Source organism: Lissotriton helveticus, chromosome 4_1 (genome assembly GCF_964261635.1).
Source record: "Lissotriton helveticus chromosome 4_1, aLisHel1.1, whole genome shotgun sequence".
NCBI lineage: Eukaryota > Metazoa > Chordata > Amphibia > Caudata > Salamandridae > Lissotriton > Lissotriton helveticus.
In genome coordinates, this window is record NC_136063.1 from 201,904,905 (window position 1) to 201,931,897 (window position 26,993).

The following is a 26,993-nucleotide window of genomic DNA, read 5'->3' on the forward strand; positions in this document are numbered from 1 at the left end:
CCCCAGCCGCCTGCCTTGCATGTATTCTCCCTCAGGCGCACTCCTCCCACACCCCCGCTCCGCCCCCTCCCCTGCCTGCCGTGTCGCATTTCTTAAGTTCCCTCAGCCGCACTCCAGGCCCCTGCTGCTTTCACACCCTCTCCCCGCCGTGTCGCATTTCTCCTCCCCCCTCCCCTTCTGTGTCTTCCCTCCTCCTCCTACTCTCCTCCCCCCTCCTCCTCCTACTCTCCTCCCCACTCTCTCTCACAGCCTCCCCCAGCTCCGCCCCCTCACTTCTTGTTTAAGGGAGTCTCTCATTAGCATTTAGAGTCTACTGCTTAAGTTTATCGCAGTGTAATTTTTTATTTTCACGGCGCCCCTGGTTGCAGCCCTGTGTGCCCTGCAGCAGAGACGGGCACAGAGTACAGCGGAACAGTATCATAGAACATGAAGAGTCTTGTTCAACCCGCACTCGCAGCACTTCTCCTCTTCCACCCTAGAAGGAAGTGCGGGGCTTCTAACCAAAGCTTGTCACCCGCAGTCAGCCCAGAGTGAAAACACAAGTTTTTAGAATTCATGACATGACTGATTTGTGATATCCATGTAGCGCATCACTTGGTGGAGAAATTACAATTTTGTCCTACCGGAGACCCTGTCACCTTAATAACAGACCCGTCCCCGCAGCAGGCGCATTGATGCGCTCAGCTTACTGCCATGGTTATTCACCCGTCCTCACATCTTTTCCTTTGTTTACTTTCTCATGTAATCTGTGCCCCAAGTTTGTGTATATTTTGTGTTGTCTAAAATTTTGTGACACGAAAGTAGACACATCTAAATCCAGTAACCATGATTCCTGTTTTGACCACCCACTGACTCACAACGGGTGGGGCTGCATTGGGCACGAGACACTGTTGTGAGGGTCTGTCAACTTTTTTTTTTACTCACTCAGTTACCGCTTATTTACTAGAGTTCTAGAATTAATTTACGAGTGAATAACTTACATGGACCACCTGCCACACTCAGGTTTTCTCTACTTTCACTTGTGAGCGTCAGGGTCGTGGCGAGTAAAACCCTTACACAGCGGACTTTTCAAGTGCAACTTTTTTGATTAATTTGAACATTTTTGAGTGCACCTCACACTGCACTTTTACGTTGAAACTGGAATATTAGACGTACGTATGCAGGCAGTTACAGCAAGGCGGCAAGTTTTTCCTTGGATTTGGGGAGAGTTGGAAGAAACAGCGTGAATTGGAAAAATATTCGTAAGTGACAGAAAAAATGTTTTTCAATAATATTTGAATCGATTAGTCCTAAACTGATGTTTTTAGTTTATCGAGTGAACTATGCAAACTTCGGCGTGTGAAAGCATCCATACGGGTCTTTTTGCTGAACCCTATCCACATATGCCTGCTACAACAGTCATAAACTAAGCCTGATTGAGAGAAGCAGTCAGTAGAATCCCTTAGCAGGCGCCATTTAGGAACAAGCATAGGTATATCTTAGGAGAGTTGCAAGACTACACCTACGTTACTAACTAACAAACTAACATGAGACTGGAGTTCTTTGTATGAAACAAGGAAATCATTTTTCTAAATTTTAATCACAGTTTCCTTAATATGTCTTGACTTTATCTCTCCTGTGCAAGAACAGGATAAATGATGCCCTTTGACACTTTCTGAAGCGCTTAAAACGCTCACTGTAACTTCGGTGTGCTATAAAATGTATTGGTAAATGTTTGTAACTTCTGAATAATTTACACCTAAGTTCACCACATTTCTCTATGGTCCTCTGGTCAATAACCCCGACACCCCGGCAACCGACCAGAAGTGTGGCACACATTAAAGAACACAAATGAATAAATGACTCTCAATCTGCGACTGGTTAAAGCAATTTCTATGACATCGTTTCCTACATGTTTATCTGTGGAGTAGTTTATTGGCTTGTTTTAATAGAGTTTTATATAGCGCTAACTTGACCGGAATCAGGAATCAGAGCGCTTTACATGAGCACCAGTTGCATTACATGAGGACACACATTTATTTTTGTAAGGCGCAGGGACATTAAGTGATTTGCCCAGGATCACAGGATGTTCAGCGTCATTGCCGAGACTCCATCCCAGTTCCCCAGACTCGAGGGCGACTGCCGTACTGTATCCCTTTCTCCGTGGTGATTGGCCTGCTTTCTGAGCATGAGTTCCATCACAGGGTGCTTTACATCTTTCTTTCTAATGGCCCTGCAGTATTAGCAGGACAGTCTATAGCTGCCAAAAAGCTACTGTTTATCTGTGTTAGACAGCTTTCGGGAAAACAGCATCTCAGGGGATAATGTATATCTGTGCACTGCGCACAAAGCTAAGAACAAGTTAAAATACTTTTATTTTTTTAACTTGTTTACTTTCACTTTGACGACCGCCGGGCCGTCTCTCGCGTTTCTCCAGGCTGCATTGGACCTCTCATTAGCCGGCTCCTTTGTGGTGCAGAAGCACAGCCTGCTGCAAGCCGGACCACTGGGCATTACACGCTTGGCTCATTTTATGGCCTTCTCCTTCTGTTGTCCTTTTGTAAACCCGGATCTCCTGGGCAGTAAATACAATAAAACAAATCTCTGCTTCACAGATTCCATGTTACAATCACTTTAGGAGAGGACCTGGCTGCAGCGCCTGCAGGCTGGTTTGTGCACAGAGACATTACCTCAAAACAAGGATTTAGAACGTCCTGTATAGCAATCATCCCCACACACTCCCAATGATCCCAGACCTTCAGCTTATCAAGGGGTGGCCTCGCGTTTGGTCCTGGGGTTCATCTTTTTGGGCACAGATATGCCCCTCCCCCTTGTTTTTCGCTTGCCACAGACCATGCCTCAATCGCTTGTGTAAACGGGCACAAGAGACAAAGCTTGTGACATTTATTAAGGTAATGCTCTAAATATGGAAATCACTCTCCCCATCGCAGGGCTCGAGTGACACAGATTTATTCCTTTGAGTTTTCTTTTTATAGTGCACTTAATCAACATTAGAAGGTCTGCAGCTGTACTAATATGAAGAGCTTTCACATTACATTGTTCTGAGTTCGGCGGTAAATGTTTCCATATTACACTATGGTTTGTTTTTTTTGGATTTACTTTAAGCTAGTGCCTTTATAAATTACAATAACTTTCATTTAAGTATTAATTATTCGAAAAAAATTAAAAGCCATTGTTATTTGTAAAATCAATATTTCACCTCTGTTCTTGCATTTTCGTCACAATAAAATACACTGAACATATTCTTCACAAAAGTTATTTACAATAGTTTAAGCTATTGCTATTATAAATTACAATAACTTTTATTTAAATATTAATTATTTAAAAAAATTAAAAGCCATTTGTATTTGTAATATGAATACATGTAAGTCACGTACATACAAAACATGTTGCATTACAAATGCTATAGGTGTCCCATTTGAAAAAGTTAAAAGTATTGGCATTGTAAATGACAAAGCTATTAATTTTGCTATTTTCAAGACCAACACATAAAAAAAATTGTCATTTACAAAACCAATAGCTACAACTTTTCTAATGCGAGACCTATTGCATTTCCAATGCTTGTTTAAGCTGGTAGCTAAGGAAGTCGGAGCGCTGTTGTGGCAGGGGGGGTTCTCCCAGGATATCGCTCAACAAACTACAAAAAGGAGTGTACGATGGTGGCTTGGCGGTCCCAGACTTTAGGCTACAGTACTGTGCCTCACAGTTGTTGGTTATAAATGACTGGGTAGTCGCATACACTAAAGAGCCAGCCTATAGAGTGGACAGAGCCATCATGCTGGGAGGAGATTGTGAGCCACTCCTGTACTCCCAGAAAACACGCCCAGAATAGCCAACACACACTGGGGTGGTGGTGGAGTGTTGGAGGGAGGCCAATAGATTCCTGGGTTGAATGGGGAAACTGACCAGTCGGACCCCACTGTGGGTAGGGGATCCACTGAAAGAGGTAGCCGCATTAACGGGCTTCAGAGGGTGGCAACTGATAAGTATCTAACACGTGGGCGCAGTGTGGAGGGGAGAAGCTCCTCTCTCCTTTGAAGACCTACAGCAGGGATATAATTTAAATCAGATGCAGAAATACCACTATCTTAGACTGATGCATGCCCTACGGAGATATATCCAGGGCGGTGCCGCTGTACGAGACCACCCCCGCCTCCAGAGGACAGATTGCAAATGGATACCATCCCTGAAAAAGCAACATCCAATATATATTGCAAATGAATAAATAATGTACCAGCCCCTCAGGCACCCCTGCGCACGGCACAGACGGACTATCTTGGAACGAGATGATGAGGAGTGGCTGGAGGCAATACAGAGCCCAAGAGAGATTGCAATCCATACAAGATTTAGGTTGGTACAACTCAAGATACTCCATCGCACCTACTACCCCCGTACACACTTTTATAAATGGGGCAGGTCACACACAGCGCTATGAGCAAGGGATTGCAAGCAGGAAGGGACTTTCTTTCACATTTTATGTGAATGTCAGGAGATTTCCAGGTTCTGGCAGAGAGTCACAGACATAATGCCTAGGGTGACAGTTCCAATGAATGGTAAATGGCTTCTCCTGATGATCAGAGGAGATGTTGATTGGCCCAGGCATATGGGCCTACGGTTGGCCGTTCCAGCGGGAATAGCCAAAAGAAGCATCGCAAGGAAGTGGGGGGGGGGCGCCACTACCACCGTCACCAGGAGAGTGGGAAAGAGACCTCGACTGGTGCAAACGAACTGAAGAGACAGTATACACAAGAAGGGGGTGTGCTAGAAAGTGGGAGAAAATGTAGTCACCAGGGCAAAAGCATAGAGCGTGGGTGGGGGAAAAGTTATACGCACCAGTCACGTTCAAGCGGGGTGGGGGTGTGTTCAACGAATCAGGTCTATGCTTACAGTTAGAGATTTTTTCCCGTTGCAAACTTGTGCCCTTTAGGCCAATGGAGGTAAAGAGTCCCATACATCTCTTGCATACCATTAATGTGATGTTGAAATCCAACCATGTACAAACACAAGTGTTGTTTTGGGGAAACATCCTTTACAACGCAACTTTTACCACGCAGTGCCTTTACGACGCAACTTTTAAAACGCAAACCATTACAACGCATTGCGCTGGGGGGCGCTCTAGGATAGGGAATAGGTTTAATTTACTATCCAACACCTTCCCTACTATCCACGAGGACTGGAGTTGGAATAGTAAATTAAACAATTCACTATCCAGCGCCCCAAAGCACTATGCTTTGTAAAGGCATGCGTTGTAAAAACCACGTTGTAAAGGCATGCGTGGTAAAAGCATGCGTTGTAATGTCATACATCCGTTGATTTGTAATGTATGGTCTGTTGAGCAAAGTTAAAAGAATATTTTTTTTTTTTTTAAAAGAAAAGCAATTTAATTTTATTCTTATGGCCCATATTAGCAATTTAATTTTATTCTTATGGCCCATATTCCTTAGATGAAGACTTACAGCCATTTTGAAGGAGCTAGACAATGTAGAGAAGAAAAAAATTAATTATTTTTACCGCATACTAAATCTTAAACAATCACCCAAACGGGCATTCGAGAATTTCTGTTTGACCTATTTGCTTGGATTTCGAGATGTGACATCATTCACCCCATGTTAAAGTTTGATGAAAAGTATTATGCCATTAAGCCTCCCCTTAGGCGAAAGAACCAGTTCCTTATCCATTCATTACCCTTGGGTGCCAGTGACTCAAAGAGAATTTTGTAAATGTGTCTTGGCTGCAAAAAAGAGAATTGTTTGGCAAGTCAAGTAAGGTGCATGTCAACAATTGACCAGATTTTTGCATGATACCATCATCATTGAATCACCAAACTAACACCTTGAGATCGGTCTGTATTAACATCAAAAACATGAGCAAAATCGAACTTCAGCACTTGATATCTATCTTCGGCACTTGGTATCAAAGCGTACTTGCAGGTAACCTTGGTGCCACAGTATCTTTCAGAGGCTAAGTAACCATCATCCTTGGCAGCACTCTATCCAGACTCTAGCCAGCAATCTACCAATCTTACAGTGGTAAGCCCTCTCAGTATTCAAAGTTAGAACAAAATGATGGGTATGTTTGACCGTCACTATACATAGTCCGTCAACATTGCAAAGATCACCCAAGATGTGGAGTACAAACTAAAATCTTTTCAGAAGTTACTCGATTATCTAGACATACCACAGCACCAGCTATCATATGTTTGGTTAATCTTGAGCTCTGTGCCAACTCAACTAAAGAAACCTGCTGCTTACAGTGCCCCAATTTTATTCCACGAACACTAACAAGGTCACAGCCGGACGTTTGTTCCATTCGCTGGGGAGCCTGGAAATAAAGCCAGCATTTAATAGGTATTCCAGTGGAATACACACCTACAAGATTATAACCTGTAACAACAAAACGTGTTTTAAACCATAGTACGTGTACAAAGGCACTGGTGCAACCATTGCACCACAACAAAACCAACCTAGAAGCAATACAGAGCACAAGTATCCACTTGCTTCTTCATTTCATGCCTTAGTAAACAAGTGTAAAAAGTTATCCTTTTATGTGGCGTTATCAGTTTGGTGTTGACCACAATCACAAACACTTAATATGAAACATCCGAGAACAAATGTGCAGTATGTTCTCATTATATTACGAAAAAAATTACATTGCTATGCAAAGGCAATATTTATCAAGCAAAAATCAGTATACAAACTAAGTGCAGACGCTGGAAAAATCAACAGCACTGGTGAACCATGGGAACCAGTCTTACTAAAATAATTCTTAGTTGGGGCAAAGTCTCCTACAATTCCTGCAGTTGAAAAGCATCTCAAGCCCCTTATAAAAACAAAGAGCAGACAAGAGCATTTTTTGATGACCTAGAAGAAAGTACAGTAGGTTTCCTGCTACTATCAACAAAACATATTTAAGAATCTCTGTTTGATGACACGAATTAATTTTAAGTATGTATGTGCATTTTTGAAGTAAAGAATACCAGAGCATACTGCAAGAGCGGTTCACGGTAGGACTGGGGTGAGAGGAGAATAGAGACTAGGGACAAGCGGCAACAGCAAAGATTGACGTGGTGTTGTCTTGAAGACAATCTGGTCGCTCTGCAGCGCTACATTATGTTGTTAGAAAAGAAGGGGACTTCAACTATGTTACGAAGCAGCCAGGAAGAGATGGAACCTGAATGGTCTAGATTGGGAGGGAGTTCCAGATTCTCCAAGTGCCACAGAAGTCCTGCAGTCTCGCCTTTGCCTGTCTTCCGACTGGAAAGGCTAATGGATATGGAAACTGTGTGATCTGCGGGATATCGTGATCTTGGTTGTCAGGTATGGTTGAGTTATAGAGTAGACTAACCGATAGAAGACATAACATGAACCAGCAACTCGAGCACAGAGACTAGTCTATCAAAGAAAGATGTAGCGCTGCAGAATCTCCTGTACCCAATAACTGCCATTGAAATCTAAATGGAGAACAGAAGGCCTGTGACAGTATCAACAAGGTCCTCTTGTTGCAATTTAGGGCCTTCAGTTTGGAGCCGACAATGCTAAAAACAAACGAGGCCAAAGAATACCAAATATTTTTCTGTAACATATTTTAGTCTAGGTAAATATTATATTTGCAATTTTGCCCAAAAGAGTTTGTGCGCAGACTAATTTTATTTTCATTGGTTATGTTTCGTGTAATGCTGGACAGCAAAGATTTAGAGTTCGCTTTTATTAGGGACGCACAATTCCTCCTCGCATAATGCCATGGAAGTCAGCAGACCAAACGAGCATTGGTAAATGCAATAGGTTTCACCTATACGATTAATACTTTTTTTGTTGTTGAAGTTTTAACTTTGTGAGCAGTAGTGCAATACAAGTTACTGAAAGTCCGTGAAACTGATATTTGAGAAAGGCAACATATTATGCAGTAACATCAAATTTGGTTAACATTTAAGCATTTTATAGAGGCATCCCCAGGTCTCACGTCATTTGTCACATATCCCTGTAATGAAGTGTGGTAATTATTGTGCTCCAGATTTCTCTTTTACATTATACAATTCAACAGTCTGTCGTGACAATTATTTTGATATTTTTGAAGTGGTCTTTTCTATACCAGACTGCCGGTTTTATAAACGGTCATAAAAACGTCTGAAACACGGAAAATGAAGGTCAAGAGCAATGGGCAGAGGAAGCACTATGAGAAGAGGACAGAAGGACGGTGAATAGAAGCACCCCGACATGGCCACTCAAGTCGTCCAGTCCGGACCTGGGTGAAGGGACAAATAGGACGATCGGTCTCCTGGGAGCAGACTGAAAGGAAGTAGAATGACGAGTTGAGCCGTCAGATGGAGATGGTGAAAGACAGCAGCAAGAACAAGGTCAATGGTTGCGATGGGCAAGAAAAGTAGATATGTGGGTAACTGTGCTGTATCACAACTGACTGAGGAGGGGGGATGAGCCGCTCCCAGGGCAGATCGGAACCCGGACTGAGAGAGGGGAGATGACTGTCCTACCGTATTCAAATAGAAGTAAGCCCGGAAGTATCCATGTGTCTACTGTCCAGTTTTGATTCTAGGTTGTTTTTTTTTTACAATGAACCAACTGTCCCATTGCCTGCTGTATGTCATGTCTTGCTGCCCACTGCTCGGCCCACAATGTGCATTGATGAAGTTTATGACTGTTTGTTTCAATTGTTAAAAGTCAATAAAAAGAATTTTTTTTTTTAATCTGTGCTGTATCATGGTGACAGCGAAAGACCTACACCACGCTCGAGACGCCACGCTTCTCCTGAGCACTATGGAAGTAAGGCATCCTGGAAAACCTAAAAATCGCTTATAAATATATTTCCATCTAGAAATCTACAGAGAAACAACTGAAATCCGCTTCAATGATATTAACTTTGGTTACCACAATTCACACCAAAATCGAACTGTGGCAGATAGTGTGAACGTGTTTTGAGCTACATTCACTAAGCAACATGCTACAATTTCAAGCATCTGTGTGTCCAGTACCTCAGGGGAAACACCATCTTGATACATTTTGTAAAAATAACCATCATGGGATATCTGTAGTGAAAGTGCAAAATATGGTGCCACATTTTCAATATTCATTAAACACTTGGACAAGTAGTACTTGAAGCCGATAAGTTTGTGCCAATACTAACCTCCTGGTCTAAGCTCAAATAGCTACCAAAGAAAGTCATGGTTGCTACATTCCTTTAGGACGTACAGCTGGACACTTACATCTGGCCACCGGACTCAGCAGACCATCAAGCGAAGGTGCACTCTTCTTTATTTATTATACAAGCTGGCAAATGAACCAGTATAGTTATGAAAGCATTCTGCTTGTAAGCTTGAGAAATAACTGAGCAACAGCAGAAAAATACAAAAAAAACCTTACAGAGCAACGTCAAAATGTGTAGGATTATAATAATGACCACTGGCACAGTAGACCATCGCCCTCAGTCTACCCCCCTCCCTTTTTTTAAATCTTTTCAACCCCTCTATCATCGCATTATCCTGGTAAGGCACCCTTTTCGTCTGCATTTGCGAACAGACGCTGGGAGGGTGATCGACTTTAAAGTGGGTGATCACGGGAATCACCACCGGTTTGTTAACTTCTGACTTTTTGGGTGTCCCCTGTCAGTACTTTTCTACAGGGTCTGCTCCATTGGTCTTGTTTTCTTTGTTATTTAATTGCCCTGGTAAACGATGTAACTGTAATTTTGATCTAACATTTTAACACTGATCAACCTCATGTAAAGTGTCACTTTTCTTTTTCCCCTTTTACCCTCTCTGCTCCATTGTTCTTGTTTTTCATGTTCTCCAATTGCTCTAGTAACTGATGTAACGGTAACTGATGGAACGCTGTAACACTGTTTTAAACCTCATGTAACGAGCTCCAATACATCTGGGTCTAGCCATCGCTATAGAAAACTCTTCAAATAAAATAAATAAATAGACATATTAAAATGCGTTGCTGACCAGCCTACATTTCATCAACAACCAAAGAATGAACGTTTACTTAGGCCTGCAAGAATTCAGCTTGTCCATGGAGCCTTTGCTGATTTATTTGGCGCCTCACTTTGCAGTACGTAGAGGTCACCCTTTCCGCCACGGAGAATCGGCAATACGAGGCCACGGAGAGCTGATTTAAGAACTCTGAAAGCAGCTGCTTGAAATCATTGAGACGCGGGATTTTGAAATACGAGGCCACGGAGAGCAGTTTTAAGAATACTGAAAGCAGTTGCTTGAAACCTTTGAGACGCGAGTGTTTGGACACAAGTACATAGTACCCGCCCTGATTAGGTCTGGGCTCCTCACATTACGTTCCGGTCTCAATTCATTAGACATTTGATGACGTAATTTGAGAAATTGATGAATTTGAGAAAGTGCAATCCCGCTATTGATTAGTGAATGTAAACACTTCCATGTACCATGAAACTATAGTGCACCCTTCGTCACCCCTTTGTCCTGATGAAGACCCCGATGTGAGGCCTCAAGTACGCCTACTGCTGTAGCGTGGGGTCGAAACGTCGACGGCTACCTTCTTTCCCTCTCAGTTGACACCGCCCCCACGTTTAGGATATTTATACCAGTGTCAACATAGACTCTTTTGATAAATAATTGGATAATTTATGAATCCTCGCTCTGGCTCAGGGATCTGAAGCCGATTCATTGTTGGTATAATACTCAACCAATTTAAGATTGTGATATAACTTTTAGTCACGGATATTATCATTCTTACTTATTCTTTTCTGTCTCACTGCATCACGCTACCCCACTCTTTTTTCTTTGGGGCACTGATATTATAACTTGTAATTTGTAATAATTGCTCATTGTGATTAGCTTACAATGTGTCTACTATTTTGTTATTACTGATTCAAATAAATGTGAATAATATGTACACAGTCCACAGGGACCCTCATTTTGTATATCGTCTAGCACCCAGGTCCCGAGTGGATTTTCTTGGGTAAAACCCCCCCCTTTTTTCTGCCTCACTTTGCAGAGCATTGAAGCCAACAGATTGTTCTTAGGAATAAAGAGGCTGGTGATTGTGACTGGAGTGCGTTTAAATGTCAACTTTGACCAGCTTTTGAAAGTCTCATACTGCTCACCGTACATATTGTAAAAACAGCGGTTCTAAACCATTTGACATCTGTGGACCCCCAGTGAATCGTTATTGGTGTCCAAAGACCCATCCACCCCGCCTAAGCAGTTTCCACAATTTGAACCTCAAAACAATACACATAGGTACAAAAACAAGAACACATCAAACAAATGCTCAAATATTGGAATCTTTTGTATAGTTTATATTCAAAAGTAGAAAAAGTTTGCACATTTTAAGGTTGCTTCCTTATTTTTATATATTTTATTCCTTTTAATTACTTCATTGTTGTCAGTCATAAACCCGAAATGCTTCTGGACAAACATGCATGGAAAAATATTGCTGAGACTCTTTTGCACATACAATAAACTATGCATTGAATTTAAGTTAAACCATCTAGCAATATTACCAATGAAATTTACAGATATCTTTAAAGGAAGCCTTGCGCTATTCCATGTACCACTCTATAGGACATTTCTTTTTATTTACTAAATCAATTTTCAATCATATTTAAAAATGCTCGATTTGCATCCCACGCATCAACAACCTGCTCACTGGGTGACAACTAAGACATTCTGTAGTAGTGCCTCGTGTAATTTTAATGCACCAGTAACAGAAATATTCATATAAGGGCTTTGCTAGATAAGCAGATCAACTGTACTTAACTCATACGATGCAGCTGTCTAAATATTCGGAAAGATATTCAGAATTATCAGAATTAGTCGGATACATAATTACATCATTACTGAGATTATCCTAGAGTACACCTCTATGGGCGTCCGCAGAATTTTTTGGGTGGGTGGGGAGGTTGGGGGGCTGGGGGAGTGGGACATAATTACAAAAAATGTCTAGAATCCGGGAGGTGGGAGGCATGCGCACCATCCTTTGCCCCCCCCTTTCTAAAGCCCATGTACACCTCGTAGTATCTGGTATTCTATACCCCTCATCCCCTGGGGTACAGTTGCTTATGGTATTAGGGCAATCGGGTAAATGCAAAAACTGTGTTAATATTGGGACACTCATAATAAGGCCCATAGAGATTGGTGGAGAGTGGAAAAAAGGATACAACAATGTTGCACTTATTTTAACACTTACATCCATTTTGAGTACAGCATAAATTGTCTTTATTTAGATTCTAATGCTTCAATTGCCTCCTAGTGCTGCTGTACGAGGCACAACAAAATGTACAAAATGGTTTCGTTTCTGTCTTTAGTCTAAAAACTATAAATCCTGTGTTGTACCAATCTGAAATAGTGCCACATGGTTTGACCACTCAATGTTGCACGAACCTATAAAATATGGATACATACTTCAGAAAGTCCGAATTTTCATCATAAGAAAAACGTATGCCTACGTGACTGTGGGCCAGTGTTCACAGGCCATTGCAGAAAAAGCTGCCATGTCATTTCCCTTCTTTGCGTTCTAAAGAGAATTTGCTTATGTTAAAGCAAGAAAAAAGTAATACCTTACAAATACTTGGAGCAAGATCACCACGGACCAACTCACCACCTCCCTCAGCCAGAGCCCGCCCGCCAACACAACGGACCCCAACGAAGCAGCCCGCAACTTCACACAGTGGCTGACCGCCTGCGCCGACGACCTCGCGCCACTAAAGAACCCTCCCAGCAGGCCCAGAAGCAAGAAGGCATCCTGGTTCACCGACGACCTCAAGGACTCCAAGAAGACCTGCCGCACCCTCGAGAAAGCCTGGCTCCTCGACCGGACCACCGACAACATGACCGCCCTCAAACACGCTACCCGCAAGCACCACCAGCTCATCCGCACCACCAAGAAGAAATCCCTGAAGGAACGACTGGACAACAACACCCACGACAGCAAAGAGCTCTTCACCATCGTCAAGGAGTTCTCCAACCCCAGCACCGGCACCAACGACATCACTCCGTCACAAGACCTCTGCGACTCCCTCGCCTCGTTCTTCCACCGCAAGATCGCCGACATCCACAACAGCTTCGGCGCACCGCCCACGCACCCAACCGTCGAACCAACGCCCCCCACCGCCACCCTTCGCACCTGGACCACGGTGACCACCGAAGACACAGCCCGCATGATGAACACCATCCACTCCGGATCAAGGACCGACCCCTGCCCACACCACGTCTTCAACAAGGCCGACTCCACCATCGCACCCCAACTCCGGAACATCATCAACGCCTCCTTCAACACCGCCACCCTCCCGGAGAGCTGGAAGCACGCAGAGCTCAGCGCCCTCCTGAAGAAACCTACAGCGGACCCCACCGACCTCAAAAATGTCCGCCCCATCTCGCTCCTCCCTTTTCCTGCCAAAGTCATCGAGAAGATCGTCAACAGACAGCTGACCGCCTTCCTCGAGACGAACGGATCCCTCGACCCCTCGCAGTCCGGCTTCAGAGCCAACCACAGCACCGAGACCGCCCTCATCGCAGCCACCGACGACATACGGACCCTGCTCGACAAGGGGGAAACAGTGGCCCTCATCCTCCTGGACCTCTCCGCTGCGTTCGACACAGTCTGCAACCGCACCCTAGTCCAGCGCCTCAGCAACATCGGTATCCAAGAGAAGGCATTGGAGTGGATCATCTCGTTCCTCGCCGGAAGAACACAAAGAGTCCGCCTCCCCCGTTTCGCTCCGAGGCCACCGAAGTCATCTGCGGCGTCCCGCAAGGATCTTCACTCAGCCCCACCCTCTTCAACGTCTACATGAAACCTCTCGCAGCCATCGCACGCCAGCACAACCTCAACATCATCTCTTACGCCGACGACACCCAGCTGATCCTCTCCCTCACCACAGACCCCGACACCGCCAGAACCTGCCTACACGAAGGGATGAAAGACGTCGCCGAGTGGATGAAGGACAGCCGCCTGAAACTGAACTCGGACAAGGCGGAAGTCCTCATCCTGGGATCTTCGCCCTCCGCCTGGGACGACTCCTGGTGGCCCCCAGCCCTGGGCACCGCACCCAAGCCAACCTACCACGCACGCAACCTGGGCTTCATCCTGGACTCCTCCCTCTCGATGACCAGACAAGTCAACGTCGTCTCCTCATCGTGCTTCAACACCCTGCGCATGCTTCGCAAGATCTTCCGCTGGATCCCGACCGAGACCAGGAAGACTGTCACCCAGGCACTCGTTACCAGCCGACTGGACTACGGAAACGCCCTCTACGCCCGAACCACATCCAAGCTACAGAAAAGACTCCAGCGCATCCAGAACGCCTCCGCCCGACTCATCCTGGATGTCCCCCGACGCAGCCACATCTCCGGCCACCTGAGGAACCTGCACTGGCTCCCCGTCGACAAGAGGATCACGTTCCGGCTCCTCACCCACGCACACAAGTCTCTCCACGACCTGGGCCCCAAATACCTCAACGACCGCCTGACCTTCTACACGCCCACCCGCCAGCTACGGTCCACCAGCCTCGCCCTCGCAGCCGTACCACGCATCCGAAGAGCCACCGCCGGAGGAAGATCCTTCTCTTACCTGGCTGCCAAGACTTGGAACTCCCTCCCCATCCACCTTCGGCTGACCCAGGACCATCTCGCCTTCAGGAAACAACTCAAGATCTGGCTGTTCGAGCAGTAGCATAACCCCTCCCCCCAAGCACCTTGAGACCCTCCCGGGTGAGTAGTGCGCTATACAAATGGCCTGATTGATTGATTGATTGATTGAATACTTGGTTATTTGGTTACTGGCTTTGTCAGCCTTCGTAAAATGTATTTTTTTTTAATCATAAACGTAAAAACAATGAAAACAATACTGAGCACTGTGTTCACTAGAAACAAAAAAGGTTACCATTGAATTTACTATGCACCATGGATTGGCTTGAGAGAGACTTATTAAAAATATGTAAATGTACTACTACAAAATGGAATCCATTTAATTTTAATGGAAGCGTCCTTTTAAGCAGGACACCCAGATTTGCCTTTTTTAAATGGGCCTCGTCACAGCTTCAGCCAAACCTGGCTGGGAACCAGGGATGGTAGAGGGCTGGACTGGAATCTCTTGGATTGGCGGAATGTTTATTAAGGCCAGAAGAGTGTCTGTGAAAACTAACGAGCTAATGCGACATCTAGTCAAAGTGCTCCTACCTTTCTCCTGCGCACTGCCATGGGACAGAAGGACCTTGTTGAAGGTTTTACCCTCCATATCAGCCTGCAAACTCCACAAACGTGTCAGGAGACCTCACAACCAGGTCCTTGGCCCCACATTTGGCTTTATCCTGCCAATTCTTTAAGTTTAAATTATTGAATGTCATGTATCTTCAGCTATCTTTGTGCCTCGCCCCAAACAAATGCTTGTAGATGTTTGTAGTATAATGTAAATGTTTCATGAGGAGTACTGTTGTTTTGGGATATGGGTGGCTATTGGACCAAACTACAGGCACCCAAGTGAGAATTCACTCACCCATCAGAAGAATGTGCATCTATAATTGAATTTCTTTCACAGAGGACAAGAAACGTGGATAGATAAAGATAATGTGCAAAATAAATGCATATGGATGAAAACGGTCATTCTTATGTAAAAAAATGAAATATAACAGTGCCACTGTCCCCACAAAGGACTAAAGCTAAACAGCCAAAAACGAATATATTCTTTCATACCTGGAAAGCAGAGCTGGGGCAATCCGACAAGATCAATATCTTTTGGAACACTAACATCTTCTGTAGCCTGATCTTTTAGTTCCTCAGTGGGACTATTTACATTTTCGGCTTTGGCTTTCTCTTTCTTTTTCCTAAATGAACGCCGCCTTGTCGTCTTGTTAAAATTACTGTAAATCGCTTGTTGAGGTGCAGGCTCATCCTTCACAGCAAACGGAGGAACAAAGACGGACAGAACCTCTGGATCAAGGGAATGACTTTTTCTCAAGCTCCCCCTTTGGGCTACCTGAAACAGAGAGAAAGAAAGCAGTGAGTCATTCCATTTGCTAGTGTTTGCTAATCGTGAAATCTAACAGTCTTGGTATCTTGACACAGGCCAGCCTCAGATAAAAACATTCCGATTTCCTGAAGAGGATCTCTTTAGAAGATAAACAAAGGAGATAAAGCAGTAACGCGATCGGCTATTCATTCCAGGCATCTATAGATTTTGTAAGGTGAGAAGCCACATAAGATTAGATCCAAAGAGTACTACATGTTCTCCAGCCTGCCCATGATGCAAGATCATAAACCAGCAACTGATACCTCCAACAAAAGCATACTTCATGTTTACAAAAGCCCTAAGAGCCATTTGGTTTGGAAAACTCAATAAGGTGTTCACTCAGGCATTCACTCATGTCCTCACAACTCTAAAGAATTTTGGGTATGCCCTCTATAACCCTTCGCTGCTTGGCATGTGCTGTCTTTTGGATAACTCTTCTGAATTTAGTTCCTTGGATTCGGTTTGCATGTGCCTTTGACTCTAGACGTCCCGGACCCTATAATCAGTCTGTGTTCCATTCTGGTTTCTACTCGCCCCTCAACGTTTAGGATTGTTATTTTACTCCAACACTTAACCTTTTGAGAGGCTGCCAAGTGGCACTTCCCAGCTTTAGCAAGTAATGAGTTGGTAACCAGCAAACAGCACAGTGCAATCTTTCTAACTTTCGCGTTTAACACTGCATGTATTGCGTCAACAAGTGCAGTAGGCGAAAAGGCCAGGAGAGACTATTGGTGTCACGCCCACCAAGCTGTCACCTGGCCGTGCTCTGTAGCCGGCCAAGAGAAACACAGCGCTAAATGAGACTTTCACACAGAAAGGAACTCGTCAAAATAAAGTAGGTCTTCTTCTCAGCAAACAAGTGAAACTGATAATCTAGGTACCAGAATAATTAATGAAAAGAGAGGAAAGTAATCAAATTATGTTACCCCAGAAATAAAAGGGGCGCCCTAGATATGACTGAAATCTAAGACAAAAAGGCAGACAAAACTAGGCCTGGGTGGAATTTTTTAATCCTGGCGGCGGAAATGGAGGAATTTGGTAATTCTGGGTTACTCTTGTAACGCATATTAACTGATAAATTACGCTGGCATAATTAACTACTTTAACCTACAGTGGTTCTTAAACAAAGGAACCGCTGCCTCTTCCAGTTGTGCTTATAAACCACGTTATAGCCCTCTGCACTCTTTTAATCACAGAATTATTTAAGGGCCGCTTTAGGCTACGCTATTTTTGTACACAAAATACATTCTGCCATTGATTTTTGGACGTGAGGAAACATCTTTGCACAAGAAAAATAGCACCCAATGCCCACTCCGCCCCACTATTTTCTTAGACAAAATACATCCTTGCATCCATTTTTGGACAGTAATTAATCAGAATGGAGGGATGAGGGAGTGAAGCATCCTTTTCTTTCCCCTTGGGTAAGTTATAGATTCATCAAAACAAAAAACGGACACTAGTTACACCTAAAGACCTTTGGTTTTACAAGATGTATTAGAGTATCTTCAAAAAACTCAATGTTTCTGGATTGCGGTTTATCTGTTTCATCCGCCCCACATTAGAGTTATGGCAGTTATCATTGGGTACTCCAAAAGATAGTGAATTGCCAGCCTCATCCAGAGGCACCTCTGGTCTATGGTGCAGTATCCAGATATGTGTGCAAACAAAAGTGTGAAAACAAATTTTATGAAAAAAGGAAAAAATGTTAAAACAGGCGAAAACCACCCGGATCTTTTTTAATAAGGGTAGATGTCCACTGTGGTTAAAAATAAGGGTACTGCAAATTAGGTCGAGTTACTGGATCTAGCAGTATATTAATGAAATCGTCGACATGTTTCAGCTCCTTGGGCCCGAGGGGTCTGCGGAGCTTTCGTCAGGACTAACAAACAGAAAGTTATACTTACACAATTTGTGTAGTATCTCTTTGATGTGGGCGTTTTCTGTTAGGCCAGAGTCTGCGCCGCGCTTTAATAACAAAAGCGTAGACAGTTTCCAAACACAAAGCTGTGTTTGGAAACTGTCGACGCTTTTGTTAGGAAAGCGCGGGCAGACTCTGGCCTTTTGTTTAAGTATTGCTGTTAATCGGAGCCCGTGAAGGGGCTCTGATTACCAGCAATACTTAAACAAAAGGCCAGAGTCTGCCCCGCATCCTCACAGCACACAAGAGCTGTGACACAGATGGCAGGAGGGCACAAAAAAGAAGGGGAAAACGAGTGAAACAGAGGGCAGAAGGGCACAAAAAAGAGGAAACGAGTGAAACAGAGAGCAGAAGGGCACAAAAAAGGGGAAAACGAGTGAAACAGGGCAGAAGGGCACAAAAAAGAAGGGGAAACGAGTGAAACGGGGCAGAAGGGCACTAAAAAGAAGGGGAAAACGAGTGAAACAGGGGGCAGAAAGGTACAAAAACAGGGGAAACGAGTGAAACAGAGGGCAGAAGGGCACAAAAAAAGGGGAAAACGAGTGAAACAGGGCAGAAGGGCACAAAAAAGGGCAAACGAGTGAAAGACGCGGCAGAAGGGCACAAAAAACTAGGGGAAAACGAGTGGAACAGAGGGCAGAAAGGCAAAAAAAAAAAAAGAGTGGAACAGAGGGCAGAGGGGAACAAAAACGAGTGAAACAGGGCAGAACGTGCCAGTTTAACCAAACCAAATCATGTCATGGCGTGCTTATCTAATTTGCAATCTGCCCTTAAGACCCTTATTGTGGCGCTGTATGTGTGAAAATGCACCATCTTTTCACTTTGTAAAGTAAAGGTTTTGAGTGCCATTTGGCGCCCCAGACACGCGCGGTTTGGTTCCTGGTGCACATAGCCATGGTTGCAGCGCACAGAGACCCTCCACTGCCGCATACAGAGGAAAAAAATTAGATGGAACATTGTTCATCAGTATTGTAGCACAAGCCATGATAAAAATAAACTAATCTTTCGTTTAACCTTAGTGTGCTCTACTTCAAATTAGTCACAGACCAACAGTGTAAGCCCTAGGATAAACAGCTCTCTGCCTCCTCTTGCAATGACCCTGCTTCTAGACCAGGATAGGTCAGATCAAGGGAAGTTTGTTTTACTGGAGGTTGCTGATCATAATTGCCGGCTCACCTTTATTAACCCGAAAAACAGAACTTGGAATTTGTCATGGGCCCTAGGGGACTACACTCAGTTGAGCTCATAACACTGTCAATAGCCATGGTAATTTATTCTTTTTTCATTCCTTCCCTTGAGCAAGGTATAGATTATATCTTCACCAATCGTAAACACAAAATCTTAACAAAAGCATGCACCACTACCTATATCGAGAGCACCTGCTAAAGATGAATTCTTGCATTTAACAAACCTCATCTAAAACAAATTATTAAAGCATTTTACAACAAAATGATCCCAGATTAATTATTCAGCGAAAGCCTCAGATACGACGAGGATAGCAAATACCTTTAAGGCTGCCACATGTGTCCACAGTTTCTCCACCCTCAGGTTTCCTTGAAAAACATTCATGTGTTATAACCATCGAACGAATATGCTCAATTAAAATGTTTTCCGAGTCTTAATACTGGCTCCTTCCTTCAAAATACTGCTCCCTGCTTTTTCCTTCAAACTATTGCTGCCTACTATATAAAAGTGCGCACAGTTAAGCAGAAGGTTATTACCGTCATCGTCTATTAGAGGTCACTCAGAACATCTTGGGTGAAAAACATTGTGTTATTAACGGTTATCTATTTATAAATCTATAGCTTATGTATGGCTTTTACTTTGAGCCACTAGCGTGAACACTAGATCTAGCTATTAAATGCCATTACAAAAGAGGTTACCTTCTGTTGCTAGGTCACAAAGAAATTCCAGGGTGCTCTTAACAGCCCTCTCCGAAAGACTGTCATTGGAAGGCTTGGCTCTCTGCTGTCGGGAGGGTGAAATGGCACAGAGAGTGGCAGATTGGGTGACTGGAGCCCAGTTATAGTTTTAGTTTTCTTTTTTTACATTTGGGAAACGGGGAGGAGGAGTCATGTTCAATGTGGTACTCCCTTGGCATTGTCTGTAAGCGAAAGCAGGGAGTTTGGGTGTCATGAATAACGAAATTAAACATGGTAAAAAAAGTGAATAACAGATTTTTTTTTTTACCTCGGACTCTGAGTGCCATCACGGATAACTCAAGCTTCGTTCTCCTTGCCTATTTGATGTCCCTCAGAACCCCTTGGAGAAAAACACCCTGTGATAGGCTGTCAGTTACTCAGAGAAAGAAGATTAAAATTGGTAGGTTTATTCCTTCCAGAAGGTACTATCCAACCTTATCCACCGTTGCCCACTCTCTCATAGCTTCAAGACCTCCTTGCTCTACATTCTATATGACCTAGTAATGTTCTATACTACCAGCAATAATACAAAGCTATACTTGCATGGATATCACACATCCCCATTACTCACTGTTACCTATTTACAATTCCATATGTCAAAGATTGTCAAGTTGATGCCAACAAATACCATGCTATGTTGTAAAAGTGAAGCGAGAACTTGCTACATTTCATTTTTCTTTCTAGAGATATTAAAAACATTTCAAATCTCAATCAGACAGCGAGACAGGCCATTGGGGGGGCACGGGACATGGGGGGGGGGGGGGGCAACTGCACTGTTGTCAGAAGAATATGGGCCCTGGAAGGTAGTAAGAGAAGGCATCAATTCAGGCCGGACTGGGAGATTGTGCTTGGCCGGCCCCTCCTCCCCACTGGGGGGAGGTGGTTGGAGATGCCGCCGAGCTCTTTGCCGGGGCCTGTTTTCGGCGATTTTGGAAACAGGACCTGTAACAAAAACGGCCCCCCAGGGGCCCAAAACCAGCCTCCACCCGTGCGGCGCACCGGGGGGTGCCCGCTATGGCCAGTCCGGCCCAGCATCAAATCCTCTTGCTCTGCAATAGAGGGCAATCCTTTCAGGGCATTCAGGATGCAGTGCCCATTGGATTAGGTGTGACCCAAGTGAGCTTCCTCAATGCAAACCAGTGCTTCAGTCATGGACTCACTAATTAGCCACCCCATCAGTCGGAGAAATTATCTAAATCCAATTTCTTTAGTTATTGACTTTTCAAAATGTCTATATTCCAAAGGAAGTGACGCTAAGGCTGGGGAAGGGGATGGGATGGGAGGGTAATGTATTCACTGTGAAACAGCTTCCACTCGCCCCACATACTGCTAAAGTGTTTCCAGACTCCTAATATACCAAGGCCCAGGTAACCTCTCAGTGCCAGAATCATCCTCCACTCCACCTCCCAGTTTATGTCAGGCTGCCTTTCTCACGTATTGCTTTCTTTCTCCAATGCTTCCTTCCACCTGCCGTTTTATGCAACGCCACAGCAGACTAGTTCATGATCTTATTATCAATCCCATTCAACCGCACGATTCCCAGTCCCCTAAGTTAAACGTACACCATTCTGGGGTACTCATGCAATTCTCATTACCCCTTAAGGCCCTTTAACTTACATGCTAAGTCTGGCGCCTATCACATCGGTAATACGTAATTGCTGGTCTATGCTATGCTGACCTGTTGATTTTTGTATTAACTTGAAAAACACTTAATAAACAACTTTTCACCACAGCAAAAAAAAGAAAACTTACATGCTAAGTCAGGTACCCGTACCGAGTGGTTGTACAAGTTCGCAGAAGACAGATTCTGAGAAACCATTTTATCTAAACTGTTTAATTCACATGTTCAAGAAGAATAGAATTCGTCATTTGGTAGAAACCAATCCAGAAAAATGCCTTTCAAATCTGTCTTTCACATGCTTTTGTAAAGTTGAAAATGGCTTTCTAAAAAGTGTGTCACTGTGCAGCTATATTAGGTCGAGCATAGGCAACACAAGCGGTCGCTTACCGACCTGTTGTATATGCTTTGTGGAGTTTAAACTCCTCCCATTTCCTCCCTTTGCTTTTAATTTGTCTCTGTCAGAGTCCTTTAAAAATCCTTGCTTGCTAATGGTCAGCTCTGCCTCTTTGTCCCTCCTTTTTCTCTTCCATTCCTCCCAAGCAGCAGGGACTAACTACAGAATCATTACGGTATGGTTGTTGATCTGCTCTTTCGGGGGGTCTATTTTTTTCCTTGTTTCCTGCATTGGAACTGTGTGCCTCTGTTACTGTGTACATCAATTGTCACTCCGATTTGCCCGTTTGTCGACTGCATGATTTTTTCACTTGTTCCACACTCCAAAAGTATTGGAGCCCAGGCTGAAACGCAGGTCCCGAGCTTCAAAGTCAGCCACTCTAGCCATAATTACTGTTTTTGCAGTCAACATAAATTGGGCCTTTTTTGGGTAGGTTTGGTTTTGGGCTTGCTTTCAAGGGGGATTGAGCTTGTTTCGCTTTGCCCTTGATAAGCCATTAGGCTGACCCCACCCCCCCCACACATGCCAGTTCCAGTGGTGCATGTGTGAGTTGCACTTATTATTTATATTTGATTTGTTTGCGTGATGCTTTTATGATATTCCTGCATCCATCAGGCTGTAGGATTTTGTATAAATTATGGATTTGGAATCCAACCCCGTAGTATGAAATCCTAATAGGTATGTGTGCATGTGTCTTACAAAAAACCTAATTAAGAAAAATAGAACAGTCTCCTTGTTTAAATTGGTTTGTGCTCACGTTGCTGTTTGTCTATGGCGCACGCTTTACGGCTGCCTTATTGGTCAGCATGGCTTACTCAGGCCAGACCTCGGTGCCAGAGCAAGATTTAACCCTTTACACCCCAACACTAAGCCATCGAGAGCAGATGGCAATTGATGCCAATACAGTCCCTTATTCAGCGTGCAGGTATTTAAGCTGTGCATCCAAAATACAGACCAACGCTCTTCTGATTTTTTTTCTTCTTTTTCAGAACCTAGGGTTATTCTGCAGCTCTTACTTTAAGATTTTACATTATTACTATGAGCTTGAACATCGCAGCGTACATATTGCTGACAAATGAGCAAGGCTGGCTTAAGATGGCACGCACTGCACAGGGCAACATGGCAACATGGCATTGTGAACAGTCTTTACAAAAAGCATGTGACGCACCATAGCCCCGAGCTTGAGGTGAGAGCGAGGGAGGTCCCCAAGTTAAGTTATTGGAAGCAGCTCTCAGAGACAAAAGTTGAGCCGACCTCAAGGAGTTAACTCCGCACTGGAAGAACAAAGACAAGATGTGCTGTCTGGCTCTCAAAGAAGACAAAATGCGGATAACATAGATAGCTGCTGTCGTTTAGTTGCCTAGTCTCTCGCTTCAAACACTCCCGTCTGCCAAGTGCGCTGTTAAATAGCTCTCAAAGACAATTCTTTTTACCCTGTGTTTTTCAAAGTAGTTGCTTATTTGAGAAATACACATTACTTAGTATGTCACCTTAGTTCAGGAATGTGAAATGAGATTGCTGCTGTGCTCACGGCTTGTAAATCATGTCAAGAGTTCATGCCACCTGCACATAAGAGCAGCAGCCCTTTACCCACCAATCCCTACACACCCCACCCCCGCTCCCACCCTCTCGGGTTCCTGCAGTGCGGTGCTGTGTATTGTGTACCATTAGATGGGTAATAACTGTACTCCGTGGCCATAGAAATGTTGGTAATCGGACACAAATACTCACAACAACTTATGTACAGTTCTTGGAACCACAGATGTGTGGTATGAGGCGCTTTAAAAAGAAATGTTGCATGGCCAAAGCTTTACACCTTTCTAGTGTCATCCCAAACATTCCTTGGTTGGCACCAGGGTGAACAGAGCAAAACTACGCCTGCCAGGGGGAACTCTTTTCATTTTTAGCATTTGTGTCTTTTGTAGAGTGCCGCATGCTGTTGATTGGGACATTAAAGCATTTGGAGATGAATGACCTACAAGGTGCTACCACTGCAAGGGCATGCGGGAGGGTCATGCAGGGTCTGATCGTCAAGACCTAGGGGAAGTAGGCAAAGTAGCAGTATTTTGCCACCTGCTGCTTGATCGGTTACAAGCGGTACAAAAGGGGGTGGTGATGGACGGAGCATCTGAACCAATCAAACACTCACACCCAGTCAAAAGATCTGGGTTTGATCCATCGCCGTTCTTTAGCCCACTCTGCCACCCCAGTTCAGACATGGCTATATGCAAATCAGTCTGACCCTGTGCCTCATGTGAACAGTCCAGCCCGAACTGTCAAGCCATGCCTTCCCTGGACCAGAAACAAGCTTCAGAGGACCGGTTTCTGGCATTACAGCCGTCTTGCTTGAATCCAGTGGCAAAGTGAGCAAGGGACTCACGTCTGAGCATACCCTGCCACACTTATGGCGGCCAAAAGCGGTACAAAAGGGGGTGGTGATGGACGGAGCATCTGAACCAATCAAACACTCACACCCAGTCAAAAGATCTGGGTTTGATCCATCACCGTTCTTTAGCCCACTCTGCCACCCCAGTTCAGACATGGCTATATGCAAATCAGTCTGACCCTGTGCCTCATGGGAACAGTCCAGCCCGAACTGCCAAGCCATGCCTTCCCTGGACCAGAAACAAGCTTCCAAGGACCGGTTTCTGGCATTACAGCCGTCTTCAGCCCGGCTTGCTTGAATCCACTGGCAAAGTGAGCAAGGGACTCACGTCTGAGCATACCCTGCCACACTTATGGCGGCCAAAAGCGGTACAAAAGGGGGTGGTGATGGACGGAGCATCTGAACCAATCAAACACTCACACCCAGTCAAAAGATCTGGGTTTGATCCATCACCGTTCTTTAGCCCACTCTGCCACCCCAGTTCAGACATGGCTATATGCAAATCAGTCTGACCCTGTGCCTCATGGGAACAGTCCAGCCCGAACTGCCAAGCCATGCCTTCCCTGGACCAGAAACAAGCTTCCGAGGACCGGTTTCTGGCATTACAGCCGTCTACATTCTGTCCATCAACTGTGTTTTTTGCAATTTTCACCCCGAGTGGGCTGGGTATGCACAGACGTGAGTCCCAGGCTCTCCACACCACTGGAGTCAAGCTATCCAGGCTGATGAAGGCTGATAGCCAGAAACCGGTCCTTGGATGCTTGATTCCGATCTGGGAAAGACATGGCTTGGTAGTTCGGACTGGACTGTTCCCTTGAGGCACAGGGTCAGAGCTGATTTGCATATAGCCAGTGTCTAACCCAGGGTGGTGTGGAGTGCAAAAAAACGATGGATTTAGGCCCAGATCCTTGTACTGGGGTGAATGTAGGACATTGTTCTACATTCTGTCCATCAACTGTGTTTTTTGCAATTTTCACCCCGAGTGGGCTGGGTATGCTCAGACGTGAGTCCCAGGCTCTCCACACCACTGGAGTCAAGCTATCCAGGCTGATGAAGGCTGATAGCCAGAAACCGGTGCTTGGATGCTTGATTCCGGTCTGGGAAGGACATGGCTTGGTGGTTCGGACTGGACTGTTCCCATGAGGCACAGGGTCAGAGCTGATTTGCATATAGCCAGTGTCTAACCCAGGGTGGTGTGGAGTGCAAAAAAACGATGGATTTAGGCCCAGATCCTTGTACTGGGGTGAATGTAGGACATTGTTCTACATTCTGTCCATCAACTGTGTTTTTTGCAATTTTCACCCCGAGTGGGCTGGGTATGCACAGACGTGAGTCCCAGGCTCTCCACACCACTGGAGTCAAGCTATCCAGTCTGATGAAGGCTGATAGCCAGAAACCGGTCCTTGGATGCTTGATTCCGGTCTGGGAAAGACATGGCTTGGTAGTTCGGACTGGACTGTTCCCATGAGACACAGGGTCAGAGCTGATTTGCATATAGCCAGTGTCTAACCCAGGGTGGTGTGGAGTGCAAAAAAACGATGGATTTAGGCCCAGATCCCAGTACTGGGGTGAATGTATGACATTGTTCTACATTCTGTCCATCAACTGTGTTTTTTGCAATTTTCACACCAAGTGGGCTGGGTATGCTCAGACGTGAGTCCCAGGCTCTCCACACCACTGGAGTCAAGCTATCCAGGCTGATGAAGGCTGATAGCCAGAAACCGGTCCTTGGATGCTTGATTCCGGTCTGGGAAAGACATGGCTTGGTTGTTCGGACTGGACTGTTCCCATGAGGCACAGGGTCAGAGCTGATTTGCATATAGCCAGTGTCTAACCCAGGGTGGTGCGGAGTGCAAAAAAACGATGGATTTAGGCCCAGATCCTTGTACTGGGGTGAATGTATGACATTGTTCTACATTCTGTCCATCAACTGTGTTTTTTGCTTGATCGGTTACAGCATGTCTATTATATGTGTTTCCGATTTTAATTGTTGTTGCTGGAATCTCGTGAAGCAGCCTTTCATGTGCTCTTGTCAATTGCCATCTTGAGCCGCTATGACGTCAGTAAGTGTAGCACTGTATGTAGGTACGTATGCCAACTGCTTATGGGCCAGAATCAATGCACTTTTTTATTCTCTTACCGTGATTCTGGGAAAACGTCTGGAAATTCGTGCATCAAAGGCCCGGCTTTATTTTTGGCTGTCTGAAACCTCTACTGTGTGTGCTTGTGCCACGATTTGAGCTGCAAAATTCAAACATTTAATTTCTGAAAATATGCGTCACCTGCCAAAGCAATGGAAGAGTGCTCCCCATTGGCAAGGTCCACTGCATGTTGTTTGTGACAGTGACAAACTTGGCATATGTTAATAAGGCAGCGACCCAAAAATAAGAACCTAGCAGTTTACAAACAAAACATGTTGTATATTTCGGGGAAATTAAGCTCACTCATTGTGTTCCTGTTTTTGGAGGCAGATAAGCAAAGCAGGAATTTGATAACTACTGTGAAAAGGGGCATATGTCGTGCTTTTAATTTCACTATTAAGGCCTACCCATGTTCCAACACTTAAATCAAGCGTGCAGACTAAACAACTTGTGAATCCTGTGTTATTCAATTGCTATGTTTTTATCCTCGCTCTCGTTTTCTCTGCTATGATAATTTTTCCTGCTTTATGTCTCTGTCCCGCTTGTTTTTTCCTCTACCAGTTCGCTCTTTCTTTTGTCCCGGTCCTCATTTGCCTACAGCCCCCTTCACTTATCT

The 26,993-nt window shown here is 44.6% G+C and overlaps 1 protein-coding gene across 1 annotated transcript in view; it reads right to left on the reverse strand.

Annotated features, from left to right (window-relative positions):
• DENND3 (DENN domain containing 3) overlaps positions 1-26,993 on the reverse strand; it is a 583,137-nt gene that overhangs the window by 479,108 nt on the left and 77,036 nt on the right. The window contains exon 2 of the mRNA XM_078686126.1: positions 15,680-15,962. Coding sequence (XP_078542252.1) covers positions 15,680-15,962 — 283 coding nt within the window. The remainder of the gene's footprint in view (positions 1-15,679; positions 15,963-26,993) is intronic.